The sequence below is a fragment of the Pristis pectinata genome, chromosome 9 (genome assembly GCF_009764475.1).
Source record: "Pristis pectinata isolate sPriPec2 chromosome 9, sPriPec2.1.pri, whole genome shotgun sequence".
NCBI classification, from domain to species: Eukaryota; Metazoa; Chordata; class Chondrichthyes; order Rhinopristiformes; family Pristidae; genus Pristis; species Pristis pectinata.
The window spans coordinates 32,046,847-32,072,107 of NC_067413.1; the positions used below are offsets into that span (position 1 = coordinate 32,046,847).

The following is a 25,261-nucleotide window of genomic DNA, read 5'->3' on the forward strand; positions in this document are numbered from 1 at the left end:
CCACAGGTAGTAAGTCAGCAAATAATAAGGACTTAGTGTAATTGTCAGTTTGACACTATCACAGACGTTCCCTCTGTTCTCTCCACTCCTCCCTTTTTCTGCAAATTAAAACATGCTAGTTTTCTCACTTTTCTGCTTCTGCTGAAGGGTCCTTGATATGAAATGTTGACTGTGTCTCTCCCACTGATGCTGCCTGGTCTGTTGAGTATTTCCTTTTTTTTAATTTTTAAGTTTTATTTACAGCGTGGTAACAGGCCCTTTCAGCCCAACGAGTCCGCGCCGCCCATTTTAAACCCCAAATTAACCTACCCGTACGTCTTTAGAATGTGGGAGGAAACCGGAGCACCCGGAGGAAACTCACACAGACACGGGAGAATGTACAAACTCCTTACAGACAGCGACGGGAATCGAACACCGATCGCTGGCGCTGTAATAGCGTCACACTAGCTGCTGCGCTACCGTGCCGCCCACTTTGTATTTCCAGCATCTGCATTTTTTTGTTTAGATTACTGTTCCACTGATCAAATGTCCATTTGCACTGACAGTTCCTGATCCCGATAGATTTATTCTTCAATCTCGATTGTGCATAGAAAATACAAATCTCCATCGTGTTAGTGCTCCATAACTTTGGGGCAGCACAATGAAGCAGCTAGTGGAGCTGCGGCTTGTTCAATCTTGACCTCTGGTGCTATCTGTGTAGAATTTGCACGTTCTCCCTGTGACCATGTGGGTTTCCTCTGGATGCTCTGGCTTCCTCCCTCATTCCAAAGATATGTGGGTGAGGGGTGGAATCTAGAGAGAATTGATGAAAATGGGAGAGAATAAAATAGACAGTATAGGTGAGTGCTTGATGGTCAGCATGGACAGATGTGGGCTGAAGAGCCTGTTTCCATGCTGCATGACTCTATTGGCTTTAATGGGAACTGACAGAAAAAAGTCTTGCATGTACTTTGTCTTTGCTCCTGTGACAAACCCTTCATGTTCCCTGGTCATGAGTAATTTGCAGTCATAGAGCTACTTTCGAAATGTAGGTTTTGAAGTAGAATGTAAACAGCAGTTCTTCCTAATTCATCATGAATATGATGCCCATCAAAATCTATACTGGCAGGAATCAATTGAATGTTATATGATGGTAGTATCAGGCAAATTAAACTAAATGGCTTCTTTTGTAATGTATTTGGCTCTATATAGCTATAGCAAATGATACAAGATAGAAAATAAACCTTTCTCTTCATAGAGAATATCATGTTTTGTTCTTTTCATTTCCCCATGCATAAACAGAAAGAGGAATCATATAATTATATTTGAAGACCCATGCCAGTGTCCTTCAGCTGGCTTGTGTCGTTTTGAAGCTAAAACATATTATCGAAGAAAGATTCTCATTGAGATCATGAATTGAAAATTTGAATCAATATCCTAACCTATTAAATGGCTTGATCCTTGCCAAAGGTCTTTCAACTTTTTTGTATCTTTACCCCTCTTTAACCGCACGTTGTACAAATCTAACCCAAATTTTACATCACTATAAACATTGTACGAGAATGGGATAATCTTTTTATGGCTGATTTATAAAGAAATTGAATTGGTTCCAAAATGGATTAAAGTTCTCAACTTCATGCATGTATTATTGAATTAACTCCAGAATATAAAATTGCGTTTTGAAACATGTATTGGATTATTACCTCTATATTAATCTATTTGGAGCAAATTTGAAGAAGAAATTGACATTTTGCTCTTGCACTTTGTTAAAGTTTTTCTAATGCAGCATTAGTCTGCTTCATACATCATTTCCAATTTATTTTGCATATGTGTACAATATTGACTGACTGGCATGTCACAAGCTGGCACTTTTTCTAAGCCTGTTAGTTCATGCTTTTGATTTTCATTTATAGAATACAGTCTGAGTTTATAAGGTATTTACATCTGTATGTGAGCATGATTGGATTATAATAGAGTTGTGAGTTAATAGTTGCCTGGCATGCTGCCAAGCTAACAAAATGTCCAATGATGCATGTACAAGGCTGCTGAGAAGACTGTAATTATTGGATTTATACAGTGCTGACTCATTAGGTAACCTGACAGTATTTAAAAGAATGGTTACAGAATCAGTGACATGAGTACAGGAGCCTTCTCTGATTTAGCAAAACATAACTTGTCAGCTTTTACCCTACAATGGATTACAGATAACATGTTTGTAAAATCACTGATCTTTTTTTTTCGCTCTCCTTTTAATTCTGCACAATTCCTGAATGGTTGTTAATTCCTGAAGGCTCTGACTATTACTGACATAAAAGACCATAAGACAAAGGAGCAGCAGTCAGCTATTCGGCCCATCGAATCTGCTCCGCCATTCTATCATGAGCTGATCCATTCTCCCATTTAGCCCCACTCCCCCGCCTTCTCACCATAACCTTTGATGCCCTGGCTACTCAGATACCTATCAACCAGTAGTGTTTATCTCACATTGAGTGTCCAAGCAGTACCTTAAGGGCTAGTTGATTGCACAACTCATTGCAGCTAACACACTCCATTCACCTCACCTGCCACACCATCATTTACATTTATGGACAAATTAAAAATTGAATTCTTCCCTCTGGCTTTTCCAGGGCCATAGGATCAATTTTAGTTATCCAGATACTGTCCACTACTAGGAACAATATTTGATACTATTGAAACAAATTGAATGGTTGGAGGAGAACTTAGTTACAGAAGTTTTATTGTACACAGGATGTAGACATTGTTGACTGGAGCAACACGTACCCTCCATCCCTAATTCCCTGAAAGATATTACAGAACTATAGGGATTTTTAAGACAATCCAGTTTCGCAGTCACCTTTCCTGAGGTTAGTTTTCATTTAATTTGAGGTTTATTTAATTATTTGAATTTAAATTCCCCACCTGTTGTGCTGAGATTTCAGTTCTCATCAGTAATCCATGTCTCCAGGTGCTACTCCAATTAAACAGTATGCTGCAGTATGCTGCTGTATGCAGCCTAGGAGCCATTGAGTTCGTATCTTTAAGATCATGTAACATCCTTCAATCTGAAATTCACACAACACTATTTATTAGAAATTACCCGAAATGCTCAGCAGATTGTATAACATCTGAGAAATGCCTTCTTTCCTCAGAGGTTGCTTGAGCTGAGTATTCCAAGTAAATTCTGTGTTATTTCAGCATACCAGTGTCTTTAGTGTGTTGTAGTATTAGTTAAAACCTGCTGGGAGCAATTTCACAAGAAGTGAGAAAGTTCTTCTATTTTGCCGATGGGGAGTTTGCAAATTGCCCACATCCTGGTGAATCAGGGCTTGGTTTAGCAGGTGGTTAGTTCAGCTTCTGGGTGCGACACAGCTTTGCAGAGTAACACAATAAGAAAGAGAGTTCAATGAGATGAGGAAGGAGGTTGTGAAATTTCATCTTTGGCAGCACAAAATCTTCAGCTAATTTGTGTTTCCCCAAAACATGAACTAGTGCAATGAGTTTAACATCATATACTAGCATGGTATATCTGCACTCTTGTAGATGTCCTGAAGGAACTTGGTGCCCCAAACAGATCTATCCACAAAATGAAATTTATTATGTTAGGCGGGTGGTTAGATGGGGGAGAATTTGCTAAGTGTATCCAACAAAGTTTCTTCAAGCGATATGTCATTGGCCTACTAGAGAGGTGGCAGCACTCAACCTTCTCTTGGGAAATGAGGCTGGGCAAGTGGCTGGTGTGTCAGTGGAGGAGTACTTTGGGACCAGTCACCATAATTCTATTAGTTTTAAAGTAATTATGAAAAAAGATAGGAACAGTCCACAAGTTAAAGTCCTAAATTAGAGCAAGGCTAATTTTGATGGAACTTGCAAAGATTGATTGGGAAAGGCTGTTAGCAGGTAAAGAGACAACTGGCAAGTGGGAGGGTTTTAAAAGTGAGATGAGGAGTGTTCAGGGCAAACATGTTCCTGTTGGAGTGAAGGACAAAGCTGGCAGAATTAGGGAACCCTGGTTAATGAGGGATATTGAGGCTCTGGTTAGTAAAAAGAAGGAGGTGTATACAAGGTATAGGCAAAGTGGTGACAGAGAGTGTGGTGAAGAAGGCATTTGGCATGCTTGCCTTCATCGGTCAGGGCATTGAGTAAAGGAATTGGGACGCCAAGTTACAGTTGTACAAAGTGTTGGTGAGGCTGCTCTTGGAGTATTGTGTGTAGTTCTGGTCACCATACTATAGAAAGGATGTGATTTAAGCTAAAAGGGTATAGGAAAGATTCACAGGGATGTTGCCAGGAATGGAGGGCTTGTTAAGTTGGTAAATTTGTTTATTATTGTCATATGTACCAAGGTACAGTGGAAAAACTGGTCTTGCATACTGTTCATACAGATCAATTAGTGTGCATTAAGGTAATACAAGGTAAAAACAACAAGAGTGCAGAATAAAGTGTTATGGTCACAATGAGATAGATTGTGAGGTCAAGAGTCTAGCCTATTGTACTAGGGGACCATTCAATAGTCTTATAACAATGGGATAGAAACTGTCCTTGAGCCTGGTGGTACGTGCTTTCAGGCTTTTGCAGCTTCTGTCTGATTGGGGGGGGGGGTGGGGGTGGGGGGAGCAGGAAGCAGAAAGCAGAGAGAATGTCCGGGGTGTGAGGGATCTTTGATTATGTTGGCTGCTTTACCAAGACAGCAAGAAGTGTAGACAAAGTCTATAGAGGGAAGGCTGGTTTCCATGATGTTCTGAGCTGTGTCCAAACTCTTTGCAGTTTCTTGCAGTCATGGGCAGAGCGGTTGCCATACCAAGCCATGATGCATCCAGATAGGATGCTTTCTATGGTACATCAATAAAAATTAGTGAGGATCAAAGGGGACATGCCAAATTTCTTTAGCATCCTGAGGAAGTAGAGGTGCTGGTGGCTTTTTTGGCCATGGCGTCAATGTGGTTGGACCAGGACAGACTATTGGTCATGTTCACTTCTTGGAACTTGAAACTCTCAACCCTCTTGACCTCAGCACCATTGATGTAAACAGGAGCAAGTGCACTGCCCCCCTTCTGAAGTCAATGACCAGCTCTTTTGTTGACATTGAGGGAAAAGTTGTTGTCATGACACCATGTTACTAGGCGCTCTGTCAAGAGACTGAAATAAGAAAAAGAAATAAGAGACTGGGTAGGCGAAGGGTGACCTTATAGAGGTTCAGAAAATTATGACGAGCATAGGTAAGGTGGTTGGTCACAGACTTTTTCCCGAGGTAGGGGAGTCTAAAACTAGAGGGCATAAGTTTAAAGTGAGAGAGGAAAGAGTTAAAGGAGATCTGAGGGGCAGATTTTTCCACACAGAGTGATGGGAACGAGCTGCCAGAGGTAGAGGTAGGTAAGGTATAATTACAACATTTAAAAGGCATTTGGACAGGAACATGGTTAGGAAAGATTTAGAGGGATATGGGCCAAACACAGGCAAATGGGACTAGCTTAGATTGGCATCTTGGTCGGTATGGATGAGTTAGGCCAGAAGGCCTTTTTCTGTGCTGTGTAACTCTATTTGGTACTGTGGTTTCTGTGACTTTTAGATCCATTTGAGATAGGCATGCGGTGTAGTTTAACTGTACTTTAAAAAATAGTTTATTCATTTATAATTTTTGTACCATTATCTGAGCTTTGGTTAATTAATTTTTGGATATAGTCATTACTGGCACATTGCTGATCCCTTTCTTGAACTGCTCCATTCTGTATGGTGAAGGTAGAAGGTTGCAGAATTTTGACCTAGCACTAATGAAGGGAATGGGGATGTTTCCTAATCGGGGTGCTTTGTGACTTTGAGAGGAATCTGGCGATGCGGGTGTTCCCATGTCCTTGCTGCCCAAGTGCCTGCTGCCAGTGCAGTCTGCTGGCAGTGGAGAGAGCATAGCCAAAAATCAGTTTCTGCTTTTAGAGGGTCAACAATGATACTATTAATTTTTCAAAGCAAATAGAATTATTTTGAACTCTGAGATAGAAAATTATTAACACATTAACTTATTCCTTTGCAAATTTTAATATTTCTATCTTTTGAACAAAGTTTCAAAAATATGTGGTAAATTCATCAAGCTCTTCGCAATTAAGAATAAATTCATAATTTATTTTTGGGGTCCTTTATAAAGTTCTACTGTAATCCTCAATTGGTTACGTGTGCTAATCAATGGAACATTATGTGAGCATGTGATAATCTTATGGAGATAGAATGTGTTTCTGGCAGCTGCTACATTCACTGAACTATGTTCTAAAATACAGGGTGTGATGCTGAACAGCTTCTCGGGGCAATGCCTTACCTGACTGGTGAAGAGTTTGTGAACAGAGAGAAGAAGCTAGCTCAAATTCAAACACTTGCTTTGAAAGAATTTCTGAGTAAGTCTTACAGTATATTGTACAGTGGATCTCTGAACCTTCCGATCATCCAGCAAACAATAATGTGTGCATTCCCGATCATCAGTCATGGCTAGGTTGGGTGAATCGTGCAGCCAGCAGGGGGCCATTCAAATCGCCATGCTTGTGCCAGCTCCTTGAAAGACCTCTTCAATCAATCCTGCTCTCCAGTGAATCCTAGTTGACCCCCACAGCCCCCACTCCCACTTTTTTTCTCAAGTATTTATCCAGTCCCCTTTTACAAGTCCCTGATGCATCTGCTTCCACCACCTTCTATGGCAGCATGTTCCAGATTGCAACTTACTGCAATTTTAAAAACAAATCATTCTCTTCTGGTTCTTTTGCCCTTCAATTTACATTGCCCTCTGGTCACTGGCCCTACTGCCACGAGCAATAAATTATCATCATTTACTTTACAGAAGTCTCCGAATTTGGAACCTCTCTGTTAAATCTCCCCTTACCTTTATCTGGTATGAGGAGAGCAACCCCAGCTTCTGCAGTCTCTCCATGTAACTGAAGTCCCTCACCCCTGGTTCCAGTGTAGTAAATCTTGTCTCCAAACCCTGGAATGTTCCCCAAGAACTGAACTGCAGCTGAGGCCTACTCAGTGATTTATAAAGTTTTTACAGCTTGGAGTTTGCTGTTGCATTAGGAAAGTTGCTGAGAAACTGGGAGAGATTTCATTCCATTCCCCTTTGATCGAGACAGGCAGACAGATTAAACATGAGAATTTGCAGGCTTCCCCATTGTACAAGTGCTCTTGAGTACAGGTGCTCTGTGCCCTTAATTCATTCACAGGGGTGTGGACATTGCCAGCAATGCTGACATTTATGGTCCATCCCTTAATTGCCCTTGAATTGAGGAGACACGCCATGAACGAGAACTGACAGGAATCTCACTGTCTCATACACAGCCTGTGTACGAGGATAGAGCGTTCATTCTGGAAACAAAAATGCCTTCATTTTTAGTAGACTACTGTGCCATTTGCATTTTAGCCTCTATTACAAACCAAAAGCAATCAAAATATAGACTCTGGTTTTGTATCGTCAAGAGGTTGGATAACATGTAATTCATTAGAATACCAGGATTCCATGTGCCATCAGAAGTTACGTGTAATATTTTGATGTTAGCCAGATTGTCATAGCTTTGGCTTTACTCCATGTTTCTGCATAGTTTATTGCAATGCAGTCAAACATTATGAAGCTACTGCTAGTGGTACAGTTTAATTTATAAACTACAGTACCACCAAAATGTTATACTCCTTGAATTTGGATTTGCAGTATAATCTCTAAAATTCTCCAATCAATCATGGAATATGGTGGTTAAATTTTACCATGATTTTTGAATGTATGTTAAATAATTACACCAGCTCCAAGCCAAAACAAGGGAAAATTTGCTCCCTACTGGTAAATTCTAATTGTGAATTGAAAATGCATTGATTAAACAAAGATGTGCCTTTTTGCCTTGTCTCATAATTGCCTTTTGCTTTGTATTATTTTCACAGAAAGAAAGCAGATAAATCAAAAATATTCATCCATTCCAGTCAATGAGCTGAAGGCATTGTTAACATTAGCAAGAGAACAGTATTTTAGGCAGTTTGGCAGCAACCTGCTGAGTGCTAATTCAGGCAGCATATGTCAAAACCAACAGGAAGCAGTTAAACTCACTGGTAAGGCACATTGTATGGAAGTTAACCTGGCGGCTGGTGGGCTCGTGGGGGCTGGGGGGATTGCTTTGGAGGAACAGAAGAGCAGAAATGTTAATCTATTCAAAGAGAATTGCCCTTTGCTCATTCCAAAAATATTCACGTGCCCGTGATACTATTAAATGACAGCTTAAAAGGTCAAGTAAAAGTATGGACAATTTGTTTCTTCAGAATTTCCCTGCAAGTAATTTGATACGGTAGGAATTAACTTTTTTTAAAATTGGTTTATTATTGTCGCTGCACCAAGATAGAGTAGAAAAACTTTTGTTTATGTGCTATCCAGATACTTAGACCAAAGGCAATCATAAGTACATGGAGGTACTAACAAGGAAAACAGAATGCAGAATATAGTGTTGCAGCTACAAGTAGAGTGCACTACAGGTAAACAAATAAAATACAAGGGCCCGAGGTAGACTGGAAGATTAAGAATTCATCATTATGTATGAAAGGTCTGTTCAAAACGCTGATAACAGTGGGATAGAAGCTGTCCTTGTTTGGTGGTACAATGTTTGTACATTTGATCTTTGTTGTGCCTGAATTGTGTCTTACTGCCAATTTTTATTAAGTATTACTATTTCTCATTGAATTCTCAACAGGCTGAGACATTGCACATTCTTGCCTCTCACCTTTTAATTAGTAACTGTGTAAAAATAAATATAGTAAAACAGAAGTAGTAAATATAAGCTTTTCCTTATAATTCAGAGAAAGATTAAACAGATTTGTGGTTGAACGTCATTTCAATATCTTTGCCCACAACTGGAAATCTCTCCATTGCCCTGTCCCATATCGACTATACAATGTTCTCTTGACTTGCATCTCAGCTTGCACCCTCCATTTCTTCAAACATTCATGACTTTGCAACCCTTCTTACTGAGCATTATTTGCATATTTCAGGAAAACTACTACAGATCATTTGCTAAAAATTCTTTGAGCCTTCACTTGTCTCCCCTCCCACCTAAAGGATCAAAACCTACTACTTCAATCCTAATGGTTATCTTCCCCTATCACACTTCCAAATCCCTGTACTGCAGGCATGGTAGTAAAGTGGTTAGCGTAATGCTATTACAGCGCCAGCGACCTGGATTCAATTCTGGCCGCTGTCTGTAAGGAGTTTGTATGTTCTCCCCGTGTCTGCGTGGGTTTCCTCCAGGTGCTTAGGGTTCCTCCCACATTGCAAAGATGTACGGGTTAGGAAGTTGTGGGCATGCTATGTTGGTGCCAGAAGCGTGGCGACACTTGCGGGCTGCCCCTAGAACACTCTACGCAAAAGATGCATTTCGCTGTGTGTTTTGATGTACGTGTGACTAATAAAGATATCTTATCTTAACAAAACATTTTTGTTCCCTTATGAAAGTAAATTTTTAGGGCATTTGATGGATAAATTTTCTAATTTGCAGAACTTAAAATTAATGAACTATTAAAAGAAAGCTAACAGTTTTAATTTGCAACAAATGGTTTGACTGATGGAAAACAAAACACTAATTATTATATATATTTATAGTTTGGTTAAATTTGGTAGTGTGTTTCACCAAGTATATTTAATTCATTTATGACTTTTAGGTAATTATGGTACTTGATAGCTTTTTCAAAATGAAATTAGTAGACTTATTACTTGGAATGGGGAATAAGAGGAAGAGAAAAGCTATAGCATGTCAAAATTTTATCCAGTATCAAGTCTAATAAAGACTCTTCCATTTAAGGTGGCAAATTGTAGAGTGAGGTTGTGGAGAGTTATGGTTGAGGGCAAGGATTTTGAAATAATCTTTTCAGTCGTTTATTTATTTGAAAGAAAGTGTTGCTTACCTTTTCCCCACTTTACTCTTATTGGATGTATTCCATTCAGGCTGTTTTGAATTTGCTGCCTGTTAGTTACTGTGGAGTCACTTTGGGAGTCATACCAATAGAACAATCTAACTTTACAGGAAACATATTTTAGTGAATCACTGTCAAAGTAAAATCAGAAAATACTATGAAACACACATGTAGTCAGGCAGGAAATAGTTAACATTTTGGACTAATGACAACTTAGCCTGTGATAAAATGACTCTTTTAAATCATAGATTCCTCCCAAACCTTATTTTCTTGTGAATTAACAAGGAGTATATTGGGATCATAAAGTACTTCTCCACTCCTGTTCCCTCCCCATTAAGCACAACATATACACCTGGTTCTGTTAGAATAATCTAGATTATGTGAATATTCATTTTGATCTTCCATCTAGAAAGTGATATCCCAAACCTAAGCCCCTCACAGTGGCCTGAGAGAAGTGTTCTTCAAAACTATGAAAACCTTGAGCGGATCAGACAGAAGAGCAGGTGAGATATGTTTATAATATTTTTATCACCAATCTGAGACACACAAAACTTTAGATTTTCCATTGAAAACAGGAAGATGTGCATCTCAACTGCCTAGTTTCCTCTAATAATTCAGTTTTTTGGCTAATTCTAGCATTTCCAGTTATAACTGTTTTTATGAAACAATCTGTCACTAAAGATAATAGAAAACATTTCCTGCCCAATTTAAATCCGAATTCAGCAACTGATTGGAGATTGCACCTAAAGATTATACAATAGGCAAACAAATGTTATACTTGTATTTGCTGAACTTCGGTTATTACATCCTGTTACGGACTTGAGTCTGCAGTAAGTGTCTTGTCATAGAGTCATAGATTCTTACAGCATGGAAACAGGCCCTTCGGCCTAACTCGTCCACGCCGACTGTGTTGCCCAAGGAGCTAGTCCCATCTGTCCGCGTATGGCCCATAGCCCTCTAAACCTCTCCTATCCATGTACTTATCTAGATGGCTTTTTAAATGTTGCTAATGTGCCCACCTCAACCACTATTTCTGACAGCTCATTCCAAATACCTAACATGCTGCTGCCTTCATCAAGTCATTAACAGAGATACGTAATCAGTTGCTCTCTTAGTGGCCTTTTCCATGAGTTGATTCCCACTACACATTTGTACAATAGTGTAACCAAGGGATGTAACAATAGCATCTGTTGTGAATACTTTTGCACTAGAATATTTTCATTCTTTCCAAAGAAAGGGCAAGGAAGCTTGTGGCAAGATGTGGTTCCATGAAGTTGCATGTTGTTGTTTTTCTCATCAGATAAACGTAGGGAGGAATCATGATTTATTTGTATATCTCCATGTTATAGCTTGTTTTCATGTGGTATTTGTTTCCCAAATGTTTGTTTTGTAACTGCCTTTGCTCCTTTTCTGACTTTCTTTGGTTTGAAAGCTCTTCTTTGTTTTGGCCAAACTGAACCCCTCTCACAAGATCAGAATCTACCAGCCAAACTTGGCAGAGGCAACTGCTGAGTTCAAAGTCAAAGTTGAGCTTATAGTTGTATGCACAAGTATGTGTATGCACAGGTGCAATGAAAAAACTTGCCTGCAGTATTATACACAATTTTTACAGGAAAGAACATAATTAGAACAAAAAAAACATAGTCCGTTGTAGTGCAAAGTGGTCACAGTGTTGCTATACTGAGGTAGTGATTAGGGTTTTGCAAAGGTGACAATTGTGTGAAAGGTCACAGTAGTCCCAAACCATCCTTCCTTGTCTTCAGGGCATTGAATCAGACTTTCCAGTAAAATGCTGGTTTATATCTGTTAGCCTCACTGTCCTGTGAACTTTTATTTTTATTATATTTAGGATGGCACAGTGGTGCAGCTAGTAGAGCCACTTCTTCACAGCACTGGAGAGCCAGGTGCAGTCTAGACTTTGGGTGCTGTGAAGTAGTGGCTCTACTAGCTGCACCACTGGACCTTGGTGTGGAGTTTGCACATTCTCCCTATGACCACGTGGGTTTCCCCCCGGTGCTTCGGTTTCCTCCCACATCCCAAAGACAGTGGCTTCTGTAAAATTGCCCCAGTGTGTGGGTGAGTGGTAGAATCTGAGGGAAATTGATGAGAATGTGGGGAGAATAAAATGGAATTAATGTAGGATTAATATAAATGGGTGACTGATGATCAGCACAGACTTGGTAGGCCAAAGGGCCTGTTTCTGTGCAGTCTGACTCTATGAATTGTCATAGAGACAGACTGCACAGAAACATGATTTTTGACAATTACAAGTGACCCCCACGTTATGTCCTTTTGGGTAATGGAAATTTGCCCTTACAGAATTCACAAATCACTCTTGGCCATTTGGATTCAGAATTGGCTTGCCCATAGAAGACAGAGGGTAATGGTCGATGGGACTTATTCTGGCTGGAGGTCTATGACTAGTGGTGTTCCACAGAGATCAGTACTGGGATCTCTGCTGTTTGTGGTGTATATAGATGACCTGGACGAAAACGTAGATGGGTGTGTTCGTAAGGTTGCAGACGATACTAAGATTGGTGATGTTGTGGATAGCATAGCAGATTGCCAAAGGACATAGGCCAGTTGCAGATGTGGGCGGAGAGATGGCAGATGGAGTTTAACCCGGCCAAATGTGAAGTGTTGCATTTTGGGAAAGTAAATGTAAAGGGACAGCACACAGTTAATGGCAAGACCCTTAACAATGTTGATGTGCAGAGTGATATTGGGGTACAAGTCCATAGCTCCCTGAAAGTAGCTACAGGGGTTGATAGGGCAGTAAAGAAGGCATATGGCATGCTTGCCTTTATTAGTCAAGGAATTGAGTTCAAGAGTCAGGAAGTTATGTTGCAGCTTTATAAAACTCTAGTTAGGCTGCATCTGGAGTATTTCATTCAATTCTGGTTGCCCCATTATAGGAAGGATGTGGAGGCTTTGGAGAGGGTGCAGAAGAGGTTTACCAGGATGTTGCCTTGATTAGAAGGCATGTGCTATAAGGAGAGGTTGGACAAACTTGGGTTGTTTCTTTGGAGTGGCAGAGGCTGAGGGGAGATCTGACAGAAGTTTATAAGATTATGAGAGGCATAGACAGAGTAGACAACCAGTATGTTGAAATATCTAATACCAGAGGGCATGCATTTAAGGTGAGAGGTGGTAAGTTTAAAGGAGATGTGCGGGGCAAGTTTTTTAACATAGAGAGTGGTAGGTGCCTGGAATGCGCTGCCAGAGGTGGCAGTGGAGGCAAATATGATAGAGGTGTTCAAAAGGCTTTTAGATAGGCACATGAATGTGCAGGAAATGGAGGGATATAGACATTGTGTAGGTAGAAGGAGTTAGCTTAGTTGGGCATTTGATTACTATTTTAATTAGTTCAGCACAACATCCTGGACAGAAGGGCCTGTTCCTGTGCTGTGCTGTTCAATGTTCTACTGCCCAAAAATTTGATATACAGAATAAAATTCACTCTCCTGGAACTTATGTTGAAAAAAAATTAACAATTTTTTTTCAACTTGCATTTCTCAACGTATGCAGATGATGCAGCTTCATGTTATGGAAAATTGTGATATGGACTGTATTCTAGGAACACAATATTTCCCTTGTAACATGGTGCTTGCCTGTGCTCCAAAGGCCTCGGGTAGCAATGTGGTTTGAAAAATCCCAAAATGGACACTCCTTAAGTCTTGACCACATGAAATTGCAGAGGTGGATTACCCTTCAGTCACTAGGGTGCTGTTTGATAGATAATATCGCCTCCACAGATAATGTTACTGTACATACAGGTGTCATACAAAGAAAGAGGGAAAACAGTAGGGTAAAGTATTGAGAGCATCCTCCAGTTTATTCCTTGCTGTCACTCATAACATGTCTGTTGTGAGGACACCTGTTTGATTGTAAATAAAAGCCTTATTCCTGGATATGCACATTGGGTTTTGTTGTAGTGGAGCTAATTATTCATGTTACATGAACATAATGCATTTGGTAATATGGAGGCAACTGTAAAAACAAATCATCATGGAACACAAATTCTGTCACGTGCAAATAGAATAGGATTGACAACTTCTGGATATGAATTCTGCAGGCTTGTACTTAGACTGATTGTAATCCATTATTGCGGTTAAAGGATTGTTTGAAGATGTTTAAATGGAGTGTAATTTTAGATAGAGTAGTATCCCAATACCTCCATATGGACACATGCGAAATATTTAGAAGTGGAGGAGAGATGGAAATTTAGACAATGGCAGAGAGTGAAACTTGTTTGACTTGCTTATTAGTGTGTTATGATTTTAAATCTAGAAGTGTAATATATTAAGATATCAACTGCTTTTTGGGCACCTATGAAATGATCGTGTTTGTGAACAGTAGATTTGGCAATTCCAATGGATAGAACAGCTAGGTTTCCGTGTGAGGACAATCTTTATTTTCAAACAGTGCGTTAATCTCAAGATTAAATATAGCTAATTAATTTATGTAAGGACACAGTAAGTGATGCATACAGACAGCAACATTGACCTCATTTTACACTGTACAAAATTATTACTTTGTGCATGAATAAATTCAGTAACTCTTTCATTTCTTGATTCTTGGCCTCTTTGCCTTAGTGCACATAGTACACCCGACATTTCTATGTTATTTAGTTGAAATTGAGAAAAAATACAAATATCTGGCACCTTTTAACCACTTTTTTTAAATAAAAGGTCAAAGGCTGGGTTTTTCCAAATTTGTCATGGAACATTTGCTAGATCTTTAAAGGTGTCAAGATAGAAAATGAGGGAAATTAGTTGTATTCTGCCCAATACAAGTTTAAACTCTAGTCTGGGACAATATTAAGTGAAGCACATTGTTCAGATCTGATGAAGGGTGATCAGGCTGAAACATTAACTCTGTTTCTCTCTCCACAGATACTGCCTGATCTGCTGAGTGTACCCAGCATTTTGTATTTTTTATTTCAGATTTCCAGTATCTGCGGTTTATTTGATTCTTTCAGATTAAACTAGCATTGCAATTTTTAAGTTGCCATATTATTTGTTTAACCCCATGCAATATTCTCCACATGAACAATTTTAAAAGTTACTACAAGTGGGTACCAGCCAAAGGGCGATTAGAGTAAGTTTTATTTAATATGGCAATAACACAGACAGATGAAGGTAACTTGCCAGACGTTTTTAGAAACTGCAGATGTAGGAAGTAACTGTGAGCAGAAATTCTAGAAATAGGTAGGAAATAGGAGACACAAGAGACTGCAGATGCTGGAATCTAGAGCAACAAACAACCTGCGACAATCAGTTGTGTGTTGCTCCAGATTCTAGCACCTGCAGTCTCTGAATGTGTGATGTATCACAGTGTGAGTATTGAACTCCTTTTCTGAAATTTAATCTTATCAGTTGAAATGGAACCAAATTTCAGAAGTGGAATTCAGTGGAACATAGTTTGCGATGCCAAAAAAAATATTTTGTACCCCCAAGACTGCTGGTATCTTTAACAGATACATTAATTCATCTTTCCTAAATACAGGTACAGATTAACGCTATCATATCACAGTTTACAATATTTTCCAGTTCAGTTTATTACTGTTACTTGACTCTTATATTTTAGTTTTTGATCAACATTTGAATAGAGGCAATATAAACACTTCATTTTTGCAGCTTTCCATTACACTTTCAGTTTAGTAATGTGATAAACCGTAGTGGAGAGTGCTAACAGGTGAGCTGAAAGGTGTTGATATGATTGTTAGTCCAACAGAGTGTCAAGTAAGTAACATTGAAATTACTAATGATTTGAGCTTCACCTTCAGAAAGGTACAGTATTTATATTTTTGACATTACACAGTAGTTACAGTACATTTCATCGACTATGAAGTACTTTGGGCAAAATAAAGGTGCTATGGGCTTGCAGGACATTTTGCTGGAATGTTTCCTTTCTGACCTTGTATTTGCATCCAGGGCTGGTTCCATATTGGCAAGCTCATCTGAGACTCTTCTGGGACTCAAGGGAAGCCAAAGAGCACTTCCAATTCAGCTTGATGCCAAGGAGCTGCTGAAGTATTTTACCCCTGAGGGTTTACCCATCGCTGAGCTCCAGCCTTTAGCAATACAGAGAGGGTAAGCCAAACTTGTTTTTCCTATTTATTGTTGGGATGGTTTGGGGAGAAATACGAAGGATTCTGTGTAAACAAATAAAGAAAAACTCCGACTGAGATTCAGGAGAGCAGAAAGACCCACAGTTGTGCTTAAAAAGTTCCATCAATTTGAACTAGGAAGCAGGGAAAAATGTTTATTATTTCAAGTACTAGCTCTTCAACAGAAAGCACTGTCAATAATGGTGGGTTTAAAAATACCAAAAAAATTAGTAATTGGTTTAATTATGGTCACATGTACTGAGATACAGTGAAAAGCTTTTGTTTATGTGCCATCCAGACAGATGATTCCATGCATAAGTACATTGAGGTAGTAAAAAGGAGAACAGAATGCAGAATATAGTTACAGAGAAAGTACTGTGCTGGTAGACAAATAAAGTGCAAGGGCCAGACCAGTGTCATTGTTAGCTTCTGTGGGGTGGTATCATCATCACCCTGGGTAGCACGATAGTATGAGTGGAGATATTTAGGTGTTCATTTTTATCTCTGTCAACAATTTAACTAGTAAACCGCCCACCTAATATTTTCGCAAATATTCATGAAAAGCTGGCCTTTTAGGAAAAATTATTAGAGCTTAAGATCACATACTGTAAAATTATCAACCACACTAAAATACTTTATAGTCTTGTTAGGATTGCAAAAAAAGTCTGAGGAAAATGCTGCATTTGAAGTAAAGGGTATTTTACTGTGGTAATGACAAGCTAACTTTTTATAATGGCATTTTTTAATCCAATTTTTGTTCATTTGAATATAATATAAAATTCATTTTCCAGCACTTCATTTGTACTGCTCAGTATTTTTATAGAACTTCTTGAGAAATATATTATGTGACAAATCTTAATGCTGTAACATTTAAAAAAAACTTCTTCCATTTCAGTGAAAATGAGTTTGCACTAACCCCAGAGATGACCATACAGAAACTGAAAGGTCTACCTTTTGAGAAGGCTACTGAATGCCATTATCATGGAGTAGAGTAAGTATAATGTTATGAAAGCACAAAAGTAATTTAGCATATTAGTTACTAGGTCCTTTAAGTTTTTATCATTGGTTTTATGGATCCCTCCATAGCTTGCTATAACTGCAAATGAAAAAGCAGAGAGGTAACTAAAAGTAAACGATGCCAGAGAAATTGTGTACTTTTTAGCATCAGTTTTATATTTACTTTTTCTTGAGTCTCTGCCTCTGTGTTTTAATCATCCTCTGCCTGGTTCCCTTTTACCACATAGCAATAGAAATTGACCTGCATGTTCCTGCTCCCAAATGGTTATCTTATGGTAATGTGCTCTATACATTTTCTTGAAGGAGCTGCAAGAAACTAAATGAATACCAACACAAGAGCCTGCATTTATAAGGCACCTTTCCCACCCCTAAATGGTTGAAGATATGGGAGTGCTCTGCATCTTGTAAAAAGCTTATTAATTGATGGCAACCAAAGTGTGAGACCAGAAGAAATTAGAACAGCCCATATGGCTGATCTCTCCTCAGAAAATCTTTCATATATATCATTTAGATCCTGAAGTTGTTGCTTTCACCATTTGCCACAGATCTGCCTTACTGCTGCCCTTGCAGCAGACTCCCACACATCCTCCATGCTTTGTGCATGTTTCATTTAAATTGCCATCACCATCTCCCCTCTGGTTATAGAATTGTGGTGATGGCCAATGTTTAATGGTATCTAATAGATTCCTAAAAAAAAAATGGATGGTAATCAGTCTTAAGTTTCCTTGGTCCCTGCTACAGTCTGCCCCCAGTATTTAAGGCTAAGCATGCTTTCACACAGGATGTTGTCCAGAGACTCAAGGAGTTCAGCCATCTGGTTTCTAGTCGACACCATTTAATGTGATCAACCATTTTGCATGTGTGCACAAGAGATGGCAGGCCTGTTAAATTTTTGATTCAATTTGTAATGAATATTGGATGAACAATGCAGGTACTGCTTAGACCACAGCAGAGCAATTGAAAAAGACATCGGATTTGGGAAGCTTCAGTCTCGCCTTATCCGCTATGAAACCAACACAACGTGCTCAAGGGAGCACTGTCCTGTCGTTTACGGATTAAGCCCGCTGCCATCTCCAGCAGTGCTGTCAGAGCCTGGAAGTGCACCAGATGGAGAAGCTTTACAAAGTGCCATACTGAAGAAACGTACTGATGGACGTGGACAGAAACATAGATCTAGGAAGGTGGACTGTCTCCATCCAAGCAAAAGGTAACTTGCAAACAGGAATGCATAAGCCATGTGGCAAACGCTCAGCAAGTCGGGCTAGACCTGTGATGAAAGGAAGAATGCTAATGTTTGAGGCACAGAAATTGCAAGGGGTGATACCTGAAACATTAATAGTTCCATCTGGACATATTTTTGCCTGCCTTGCTCAGTGGTTCAATCATTTTCTGATTTTTGATTTGCCTTTACAGCATTTTTGTAATGTCAATTGCCCTCACAATCTACCTGATTATGACCTTGCACCTTATTGTCTGCCTGCACTGCACTTTCTCTGTAATTGTAACACTTTCTTCTGCATTTTGTTATTGTTTTCGCTTGTACTACCTCAATGAACTGTGGTAATGAAATGATGTGTATGAATGGTATGCAAAACAAGTTTTTCCACTGTACCTCAGTACATGTGACAGTAATATTCCAATACCATTTGTATGCATGTAAGACCATAACGAGGTCTGGTACGTGCTGTTATTATTTGGTTTCTCTCCATCCTGCTCTGATATTCTTCTCCCTGTTGCGAATCAAATACTCATACCAATCCTTGTATCAGTAGAAGAGCCATGCATGCATTTACACAGATCCTACAACTTTTTTTGGAGACTCAAGAGACTGCAGATGTTGAAATCTGGAGCAAAATCAAACTGCCAGAGGAACTCAGTGGTGGAGCAGCAGCAGTTAGAACAGCAGCATCTGTGGTGGGAAAGGAATGGTCGACGTTTTGGGTTGGGACCCCGAATCGGGATTGAGAGTGGAAAGCATGTGTAAAGAGGAGAAGGTGAAGGGTGAGAATGGGGCCAGTAGATGATAGTTGGACAGAGGAGGGGTGAAGGATGATGGGCAGATGGATGCAGGTGGGGGAGAGGACTATAAGTGGAGACAGAGGCTGGAGGTTGACAAGTGAGGACACAAAGGCTACCGGGGCTGGAATCTGATGAGCAGAGAAGGTGATAATGGGAACCATTAAGGGGCAGATGAAGGGCAATGGAACCAGATGGGGGAGGGATCCAGTGGGTGAAAGGTGTGGGTAGTGGGTGGATGGAACCTGGAGGGGGAGGGGATGAAAATGGGTGACGGGGGGTGCTGGAGCAGTAGTATGGGAAAGGCAACAACATGGGAGGACCAAAGGTGGATTGGAGGGGGAGAGAGGGGGGAGCACAGGTGCTAAGAATTACCTGAAATTGGAAAATACAGTGTTCTGTTTTATTGTAGATCCACTTCAGTTTCTATATTGGGCTATTCTATTATTTCTTGGCTTAGTCCTATTCTCTGCCTATAAGGTTCAAAATGTATTTCACTTTAAGTTCTGCATTTCTGCTGTATCCTGTGATGAATGCAGATACATCCTTAGCTTGCTTATGAATAGTAGTTATTTTGTCTTTGTGCAGTAAGGTCAATCTCTCCGCCATACATTGCAAGGTAGAAAATAATATGTAACTAACATGAAGAACAGCAAGAAAGCTTCCAACCTGAAACTACCTTTCTGATTTTAAAACAACTTCAGATGGAAATTCTGTTAGCAATCTGTTAAGCAGCCTACAGCATTCTTGAGAAGCAGTGTTAGATTCAGATTCAAAAAGCATAACTGCACAGCTGATGACTGTAGCCTCCCTGTACCTTCACAGCCACAAACAATCTGCTAGAGGAACTCAGTGGGTTGAGCAGCATCTGTGAGGAGAAAGGAATTGTCGATGATTCCGGTCAAAACCCTGCATCAGGACTGAAACGCTGACAAATCCTCACCACCCGACCACCACCCCCCCCCCCACCCCTCCCCCAGATGCTACTCTACCTGTTGAGTTTCTCCAGCATATTGTTTGTTGCTCCAGATTTCAGCATCTGCAGTCTCTTGTATCTTCAATACCTTTACAGAATTTATTTTTATTTGATTGCTGGCATTAGATTTTTTTATTTGACTTGATGATTATTTGGAAATATGGAACCAGATTTTGCAGGTTATGATATAACAAACGTAAGATATGCAGTAACAAAATACAGAGCATGGTACTTTATGAAATGAAACCCATGGAAAGAGATCAGAATTGTGCAATGTATTCAAATTATCCTGATTACAACTAGTATTCATTGACTTCTTGCTCCCAGACTGGTGAAATCCAAAAGTGTGGAATATCTCAAATCCCAGAATTCGCCACGCACATCACAGAGAGGTGAAAATAGCAGACATCATTCAGCAGCTGCTCTGCGGGGACATTCACAAAGGCTTGTAGCTGCTGCTCCTGCTTCCAGTAAGCAGTCCAGCAGCCAGGTTCCAAGTGCAATTACAAAACCTGGCCATGGAAGTGTGATTCGAGAGGAGTCGCGAACTGAGCGAACTCAGAAACACAAAAGGGTAAGGGTGTATCAGGTTATTTAATCGTGCCCTTTCAAAATGGGAGAAAAATGTATTTGGTTCTTTGCTTACATATCTAATTATTAGAATTTTAATTGCTAAACACAGAGTGGCTTATTTACATCTCTAACAACTTGGTAGTGTATTTTTGGTATTATGTTGTAAGGTGGATAGGGTGACATTCACTTCTACCTGAACTCCTCGCTTTTTATTGCTTTACAATGGAAGTTCACTAATTTAGTCAAAGAATGAGGATGTTATATAGACCTATTTACCGACATACACAGGAAGCTTCAGCAGGATTGCTTGGGATTGGTAGTTGGCCAATTAATGGTAAAGGTTACAGAAAGGAAAGTTAAGTTTTGAGAGTCCCCACCCCACTACCCATCCTGCTATTGTCATCAGTCTGAATAGTCCAAGCTGCTGTGCTTGGAAAAAGACTTGGATTTGTGAAGGAATGACTCTAGAGATGGGCTGCCCAGTAATTGTCCCTTGTACTCCTGATGGAACTTGCATGTTGACATCTTCAGGCCATTGTTGAGGTTTAGGCAGATTTTGTGGTGGAAGAACAGGAGCAGGCCTCAGGCTCCTGGAGTATACAGCATCATTCAGTATCAGGGCTGACCTTGTATCTCAAGTCCACATTCCCATGTAATCCTTTTGTTCCCAAGGGTTCACCAATGTTACCCTTGAACCTGCTCAATGACTGAGCAACTGAAAGCTCGGGCAGAAAATTTCAAAGATCTACAAAACCCTTGAGTGAAAAAAAAATGATCTCTGTCTCAATCCTTAATGACTGAGTCCTTATTCTGATGCTATGTCCTTTACTCCAGGTTAAAAGCTGGGCTTACCATAGAACAATACAGCACAATACAGGCCCTTCGGCCCACCATGTTGTGCCGACCTTCAAACCACTCCTAAGACTATCTAACCCCTTCCTCCCACATATCCCTCTGTCTTAAATTCCTCCATATGCTTATCTAACAATCTCTTGAACTTGACCAACATATCAGCCTCCACCACCACCCCAGGCAGTGCATTCCATGCACCAACCACTCTCTGGGTGAAAAACCTCCCTCTGACGTCTCCCTTGAACTTCGCGAATCTATGGAACAAGTGCTTCATCATCACTTGTTCTTAGAATCACATTCACACCAGGTTACCCCTTCGGTTATGATCGCCACGTGTCAATTCTTTTTGTGGCTCTAAATGGCTGAGGAAATTTTAATTTCTTTGTTGGGACACTTCCTTTCAATTGCCCTAGCTCATTAAAATTCACTCATACACATTCCTCTCCCATCACCACTGCCTAAACAACTACAAAATTGTACCTGAACTACAGAATTGAGTGCTATTTGCACTTGAACTTCTAGTCAGGTTATATTGACATCTATTGAAGAAAATTATCCTTAAGTATTTCAGAGTTATTGCTCTTTGTTGCCTTGTGTAATTAAATATTAAATTCCCTTTCTGAATAGTGCTACACACTTAAGCAGTATAAATAAAATACGTGAAGTTTTCAGAAAGGTATTTTGAAATTAGTTAGAAATTGTTATAATTGTCGTTGTCTCCGAACCGTTTAGGAATAGGATGGAAATGCAAATTGTAATTTTTTTTAATTTTCACTTTTGTCCTTAGATGCTGAAAGAAGTTGTGGCAAAAACCCTCGAGAATAATGGAATCTCAAAGAACCATACATCTTTTGTTTCTTGCAGTCAACGTCTATTTAAAATATCCTTGTTTTACCTCAAGGTAGGTTATCTGTAGTCCCACATTCCAATCCTTCATCCAGGTAACTATTATTGCAATATTTTTAAAAAACTATCTGCCTTTATTATAAGGAGCACTCACTCTATGCGTTGACATTTTAAAATGGTTTTGTTTGATATTTGTAGAGTAATTAATTTTTCTTCAGTCATGAAGTGATCGCATCTCCACTTTCAAATGATGGAATGTGCCTTTGTTAATTCTTTGCAATCCTCTGACTAGTGATAATGTTTGCTGTAACACCATTGATCAGAATGCACACTTGGTTTCATTTTATTGTATGTCTAACAGCTCCAGAGGTCTTACTGGCAATGCCAGTTTGCCAGTTGTATGCTTATTATTAACAGTTGAACACAGGTGTGTGTTCTATGAAGCCACTTTAATCACTTGCTGCAGTTTGTAACTCAGGATACAAAAAGGTTTTAGCTGAAGGAGGAAAATTGATAGAATAGAAATAGATGCTAAAACCAAAATACAAGTGAATGATCTCAAAGTAAGACATCAATGGGATAGAAGTTCATCCTTGGTCACAGGAAATAAATATAACGTTTTTGCATCCCACTTCTAAGGTTTGGTTCCATTGGCTTTAATGGGACCAAATTTTGGAAATAGATTACAATGGACATAAGCAGCTCTATTATACATTAACACTTGCGACTGAGTACTTTCTAATCCATTAAGTATAATTTAAGGAATTTATAATGGTAATGATAGATTTAGTTCAAGGATGGAAATTAGTTGGTTGTGGTCCTATGAAGTAATATTCTGCAAGCTTTAAGTTACCAATTGTGATACCATGTGATTATTTGTAGATTCTTGGAAGTTCCATGATCATGTGTGATAGTTAATATGCACTTGTGGCTGAAGAAAAATCATGCGGAAATTTAAAGTTGTAAAGGAGCATTCAAATGACGGAGGGTGAGATGACGAAGTGTAATGGCCTCTGCAGACACATGAGACTGTAGGTGCTGGAATCTGGAGCAAAATAGTGCTGGACGGACTCAGCAGGTCAGGCAACATCTATGGAAGGAAATGGACAGCCAACGTTTCGGGTCGTGACCCTTCATCTGGACCCAAAAAGTTGACTGTCCATTTCCCTCCACAGATGCTGCCTGACCTGCTGAGTTCCTCCAATGGTTTGTTTTTTTTGCTCCAGATTCTAGCTTCTGCAGTCTCCTGTGTCCCTATTTTACTGCTCTACTACAGTCCAGATGAAGGATCTCGACCCGAAACGTCACGTGTCCATTACCCTCCATAGATGCTGCCTGACCCGCTAAGTTCCTCCAGCTGTTTGTTTTTTTGCTTCTGATGGCCTCCACACTGGGATTGTATTCATCGACTTGTCTATCACCATTACATCCAGCTTTAATTAGAGACAGTTTTGAGATTTTTGTGCTTTGAAACATTCATGTCACTTATCCATTCCTCATGCCTCAAGCATGCCTTATTAAATTTAAAATGTACTGCTTTACTTTAGTTTTAATTGCATGACCCACCGTGGTCATTCTAATAACAAAATAATGTTCTTTCCACAACACAAGCAATGTGGTGATTCAAGACTTCAGAAATCAAATTATTTCCCGAGAAAAGAACCATTACTGCCTCCTGAGAAGTGTTGAATGTAAATGTACATTTGAAATCTCCTTCCCGTGATGGATACTGAAAGTCAGCATCTAACTGCAGATGTTATGGTGTTCTATAATGGAGAAAGTATCAGTTTTGCTAAAATGTTTGTTATTGAAAGAGAAGAATCTTTTTCCTAAAAATTGGAGTGGACTTGGGCTTTATTTGAAGACGCTGTAGGAAATTACAGGAGTTTTCCCAGGGTGTGGGGAATCAAGAACTAGAGGGCACAGGTTTAAGGTGAAAGGGGAGAGATTTAATAGGAACCTGAGGAACAACAGTTTCACCCAGAGGTTGGTCTGTATATGGAATGAGCTGTCGGAGGAAATTGTTGAAACTGTCAAGTACATTAACAACCACCTCTTTGAACCACTACAGACAACTGCTTTCACAATGATATTGAGTCGGGCATTCCAGGAATGAAGCCCAGCAGTAGTGAAGGAACAGTGGTGATACAGATGGTGTATGACTTGGAAAGGGTAGTGTTTCAATGTCCTGCCCTTATTTTGTTCCATTGTAGTGGGGTCACAGGTATAGGAGGTGCTATAGAAGAAACCCGTCTTGCTGTCAGCAAATGTGTCATGGACATCCAATGATCTTTCTAATCCTTCTAGTCATTAGTGTGGGGGGGGGGGGGGGTGGGGGGGGGGAGGAGCAGGGGAAGGATGATTGCAAGTCAGGGAACATGCCAGAGCGCATTGAAATGACTGGTGGGCTTCCACAATGACATATTTATTATTTCAGTAGATTCTCTACATCCTTTGCACTTTCTTTCCAGTTCAAATAATTATGCAGAATTTTCATGTTCAAGGGGCTCTTCATTTTACTGCTAACACACAGAGAGACTAAAGCCCACAACCTAAATGTACAAGTTTCATACAAATAACTCTCAGCAGATCAGGTTGCATTGGTAGAGAGAGAAACGGAATTAATGTTTCAAATCAATGACCTTTCATCAGAACCTTTGGAAGTCTGATGTAGATGCAATTTAGTTTTTTTGTTCAGCCTACTAAGTTGCCATCTAGCCTGCCTGTCCTCTATCAGCTTTTTAACCAGTTGATCACTTTCTTTTAAAGCTTTTCCTCATTAGGTGTTACAAGTCCCACTATTTGTGTCTGTTGAGAATTGTAGAGCATGAGAACAATCAGTGTCCAGTGGGCTAACGTCATTGAGTCTTTTACAAAGTTCTTTGTCACACGCCACCACATTTGTTAGGTTTCTAAATTATACTTTAAGATCCACCTACTTCTGATTTCTTTCCCATAATCTTGCCATCCCTCCC

At 39.7% G+C, this 25,261-nt stretch overlaps 1 protein-coding gene across 2 annotated transcripts in view; it reads left to right on the forward strand.

The window, feature by feature from the left end:
- Positions 1 to 25,261, forward strand: part of mtbp (MDM2 binding protein) — a 65,318-nt gene that overhangs the window by 29,402 nt on the left and 10,655 nt on the right. For both annotated transcript variants that reach the window (XM_052022998.1, XM_052022999.1), the window contains exons 13-20: positions 6,246 to 6,359; positions 7,882 to 8,046; positions 10,304 to 10,397; positions 15,831 to 15,989; positions 16,902 to 16,997; positions 17,955 to 18,230; positions 20,343 to 20,589; positions 22,228 to 22,341. In XM_052022998.1, coding sequence (XP_051878958.1) covers positions 6,246 to 6,359; positions 7,882 to 8,046; positions 10,304 to 10,397; positions 15,831 to 15,989; positions 16,902 to 16,997; positions 17,955 to 18,230; positions 20,343 to 20,589; positions 22,228 to 22,341 — 1,265 coding nt within the window. The remainder of the gene's footprint in view (positions 1 to 6,245; positions 6,360 to 7,881; positions 8,047 to 10,303; positions 10,398 to 15,830; positions 15,990 to 16,901; positions 16,998 to 17,954; positions 18,231 to 20,342; positions 20,590 to 22,227; positions 22,342 to 25,261) is intronic.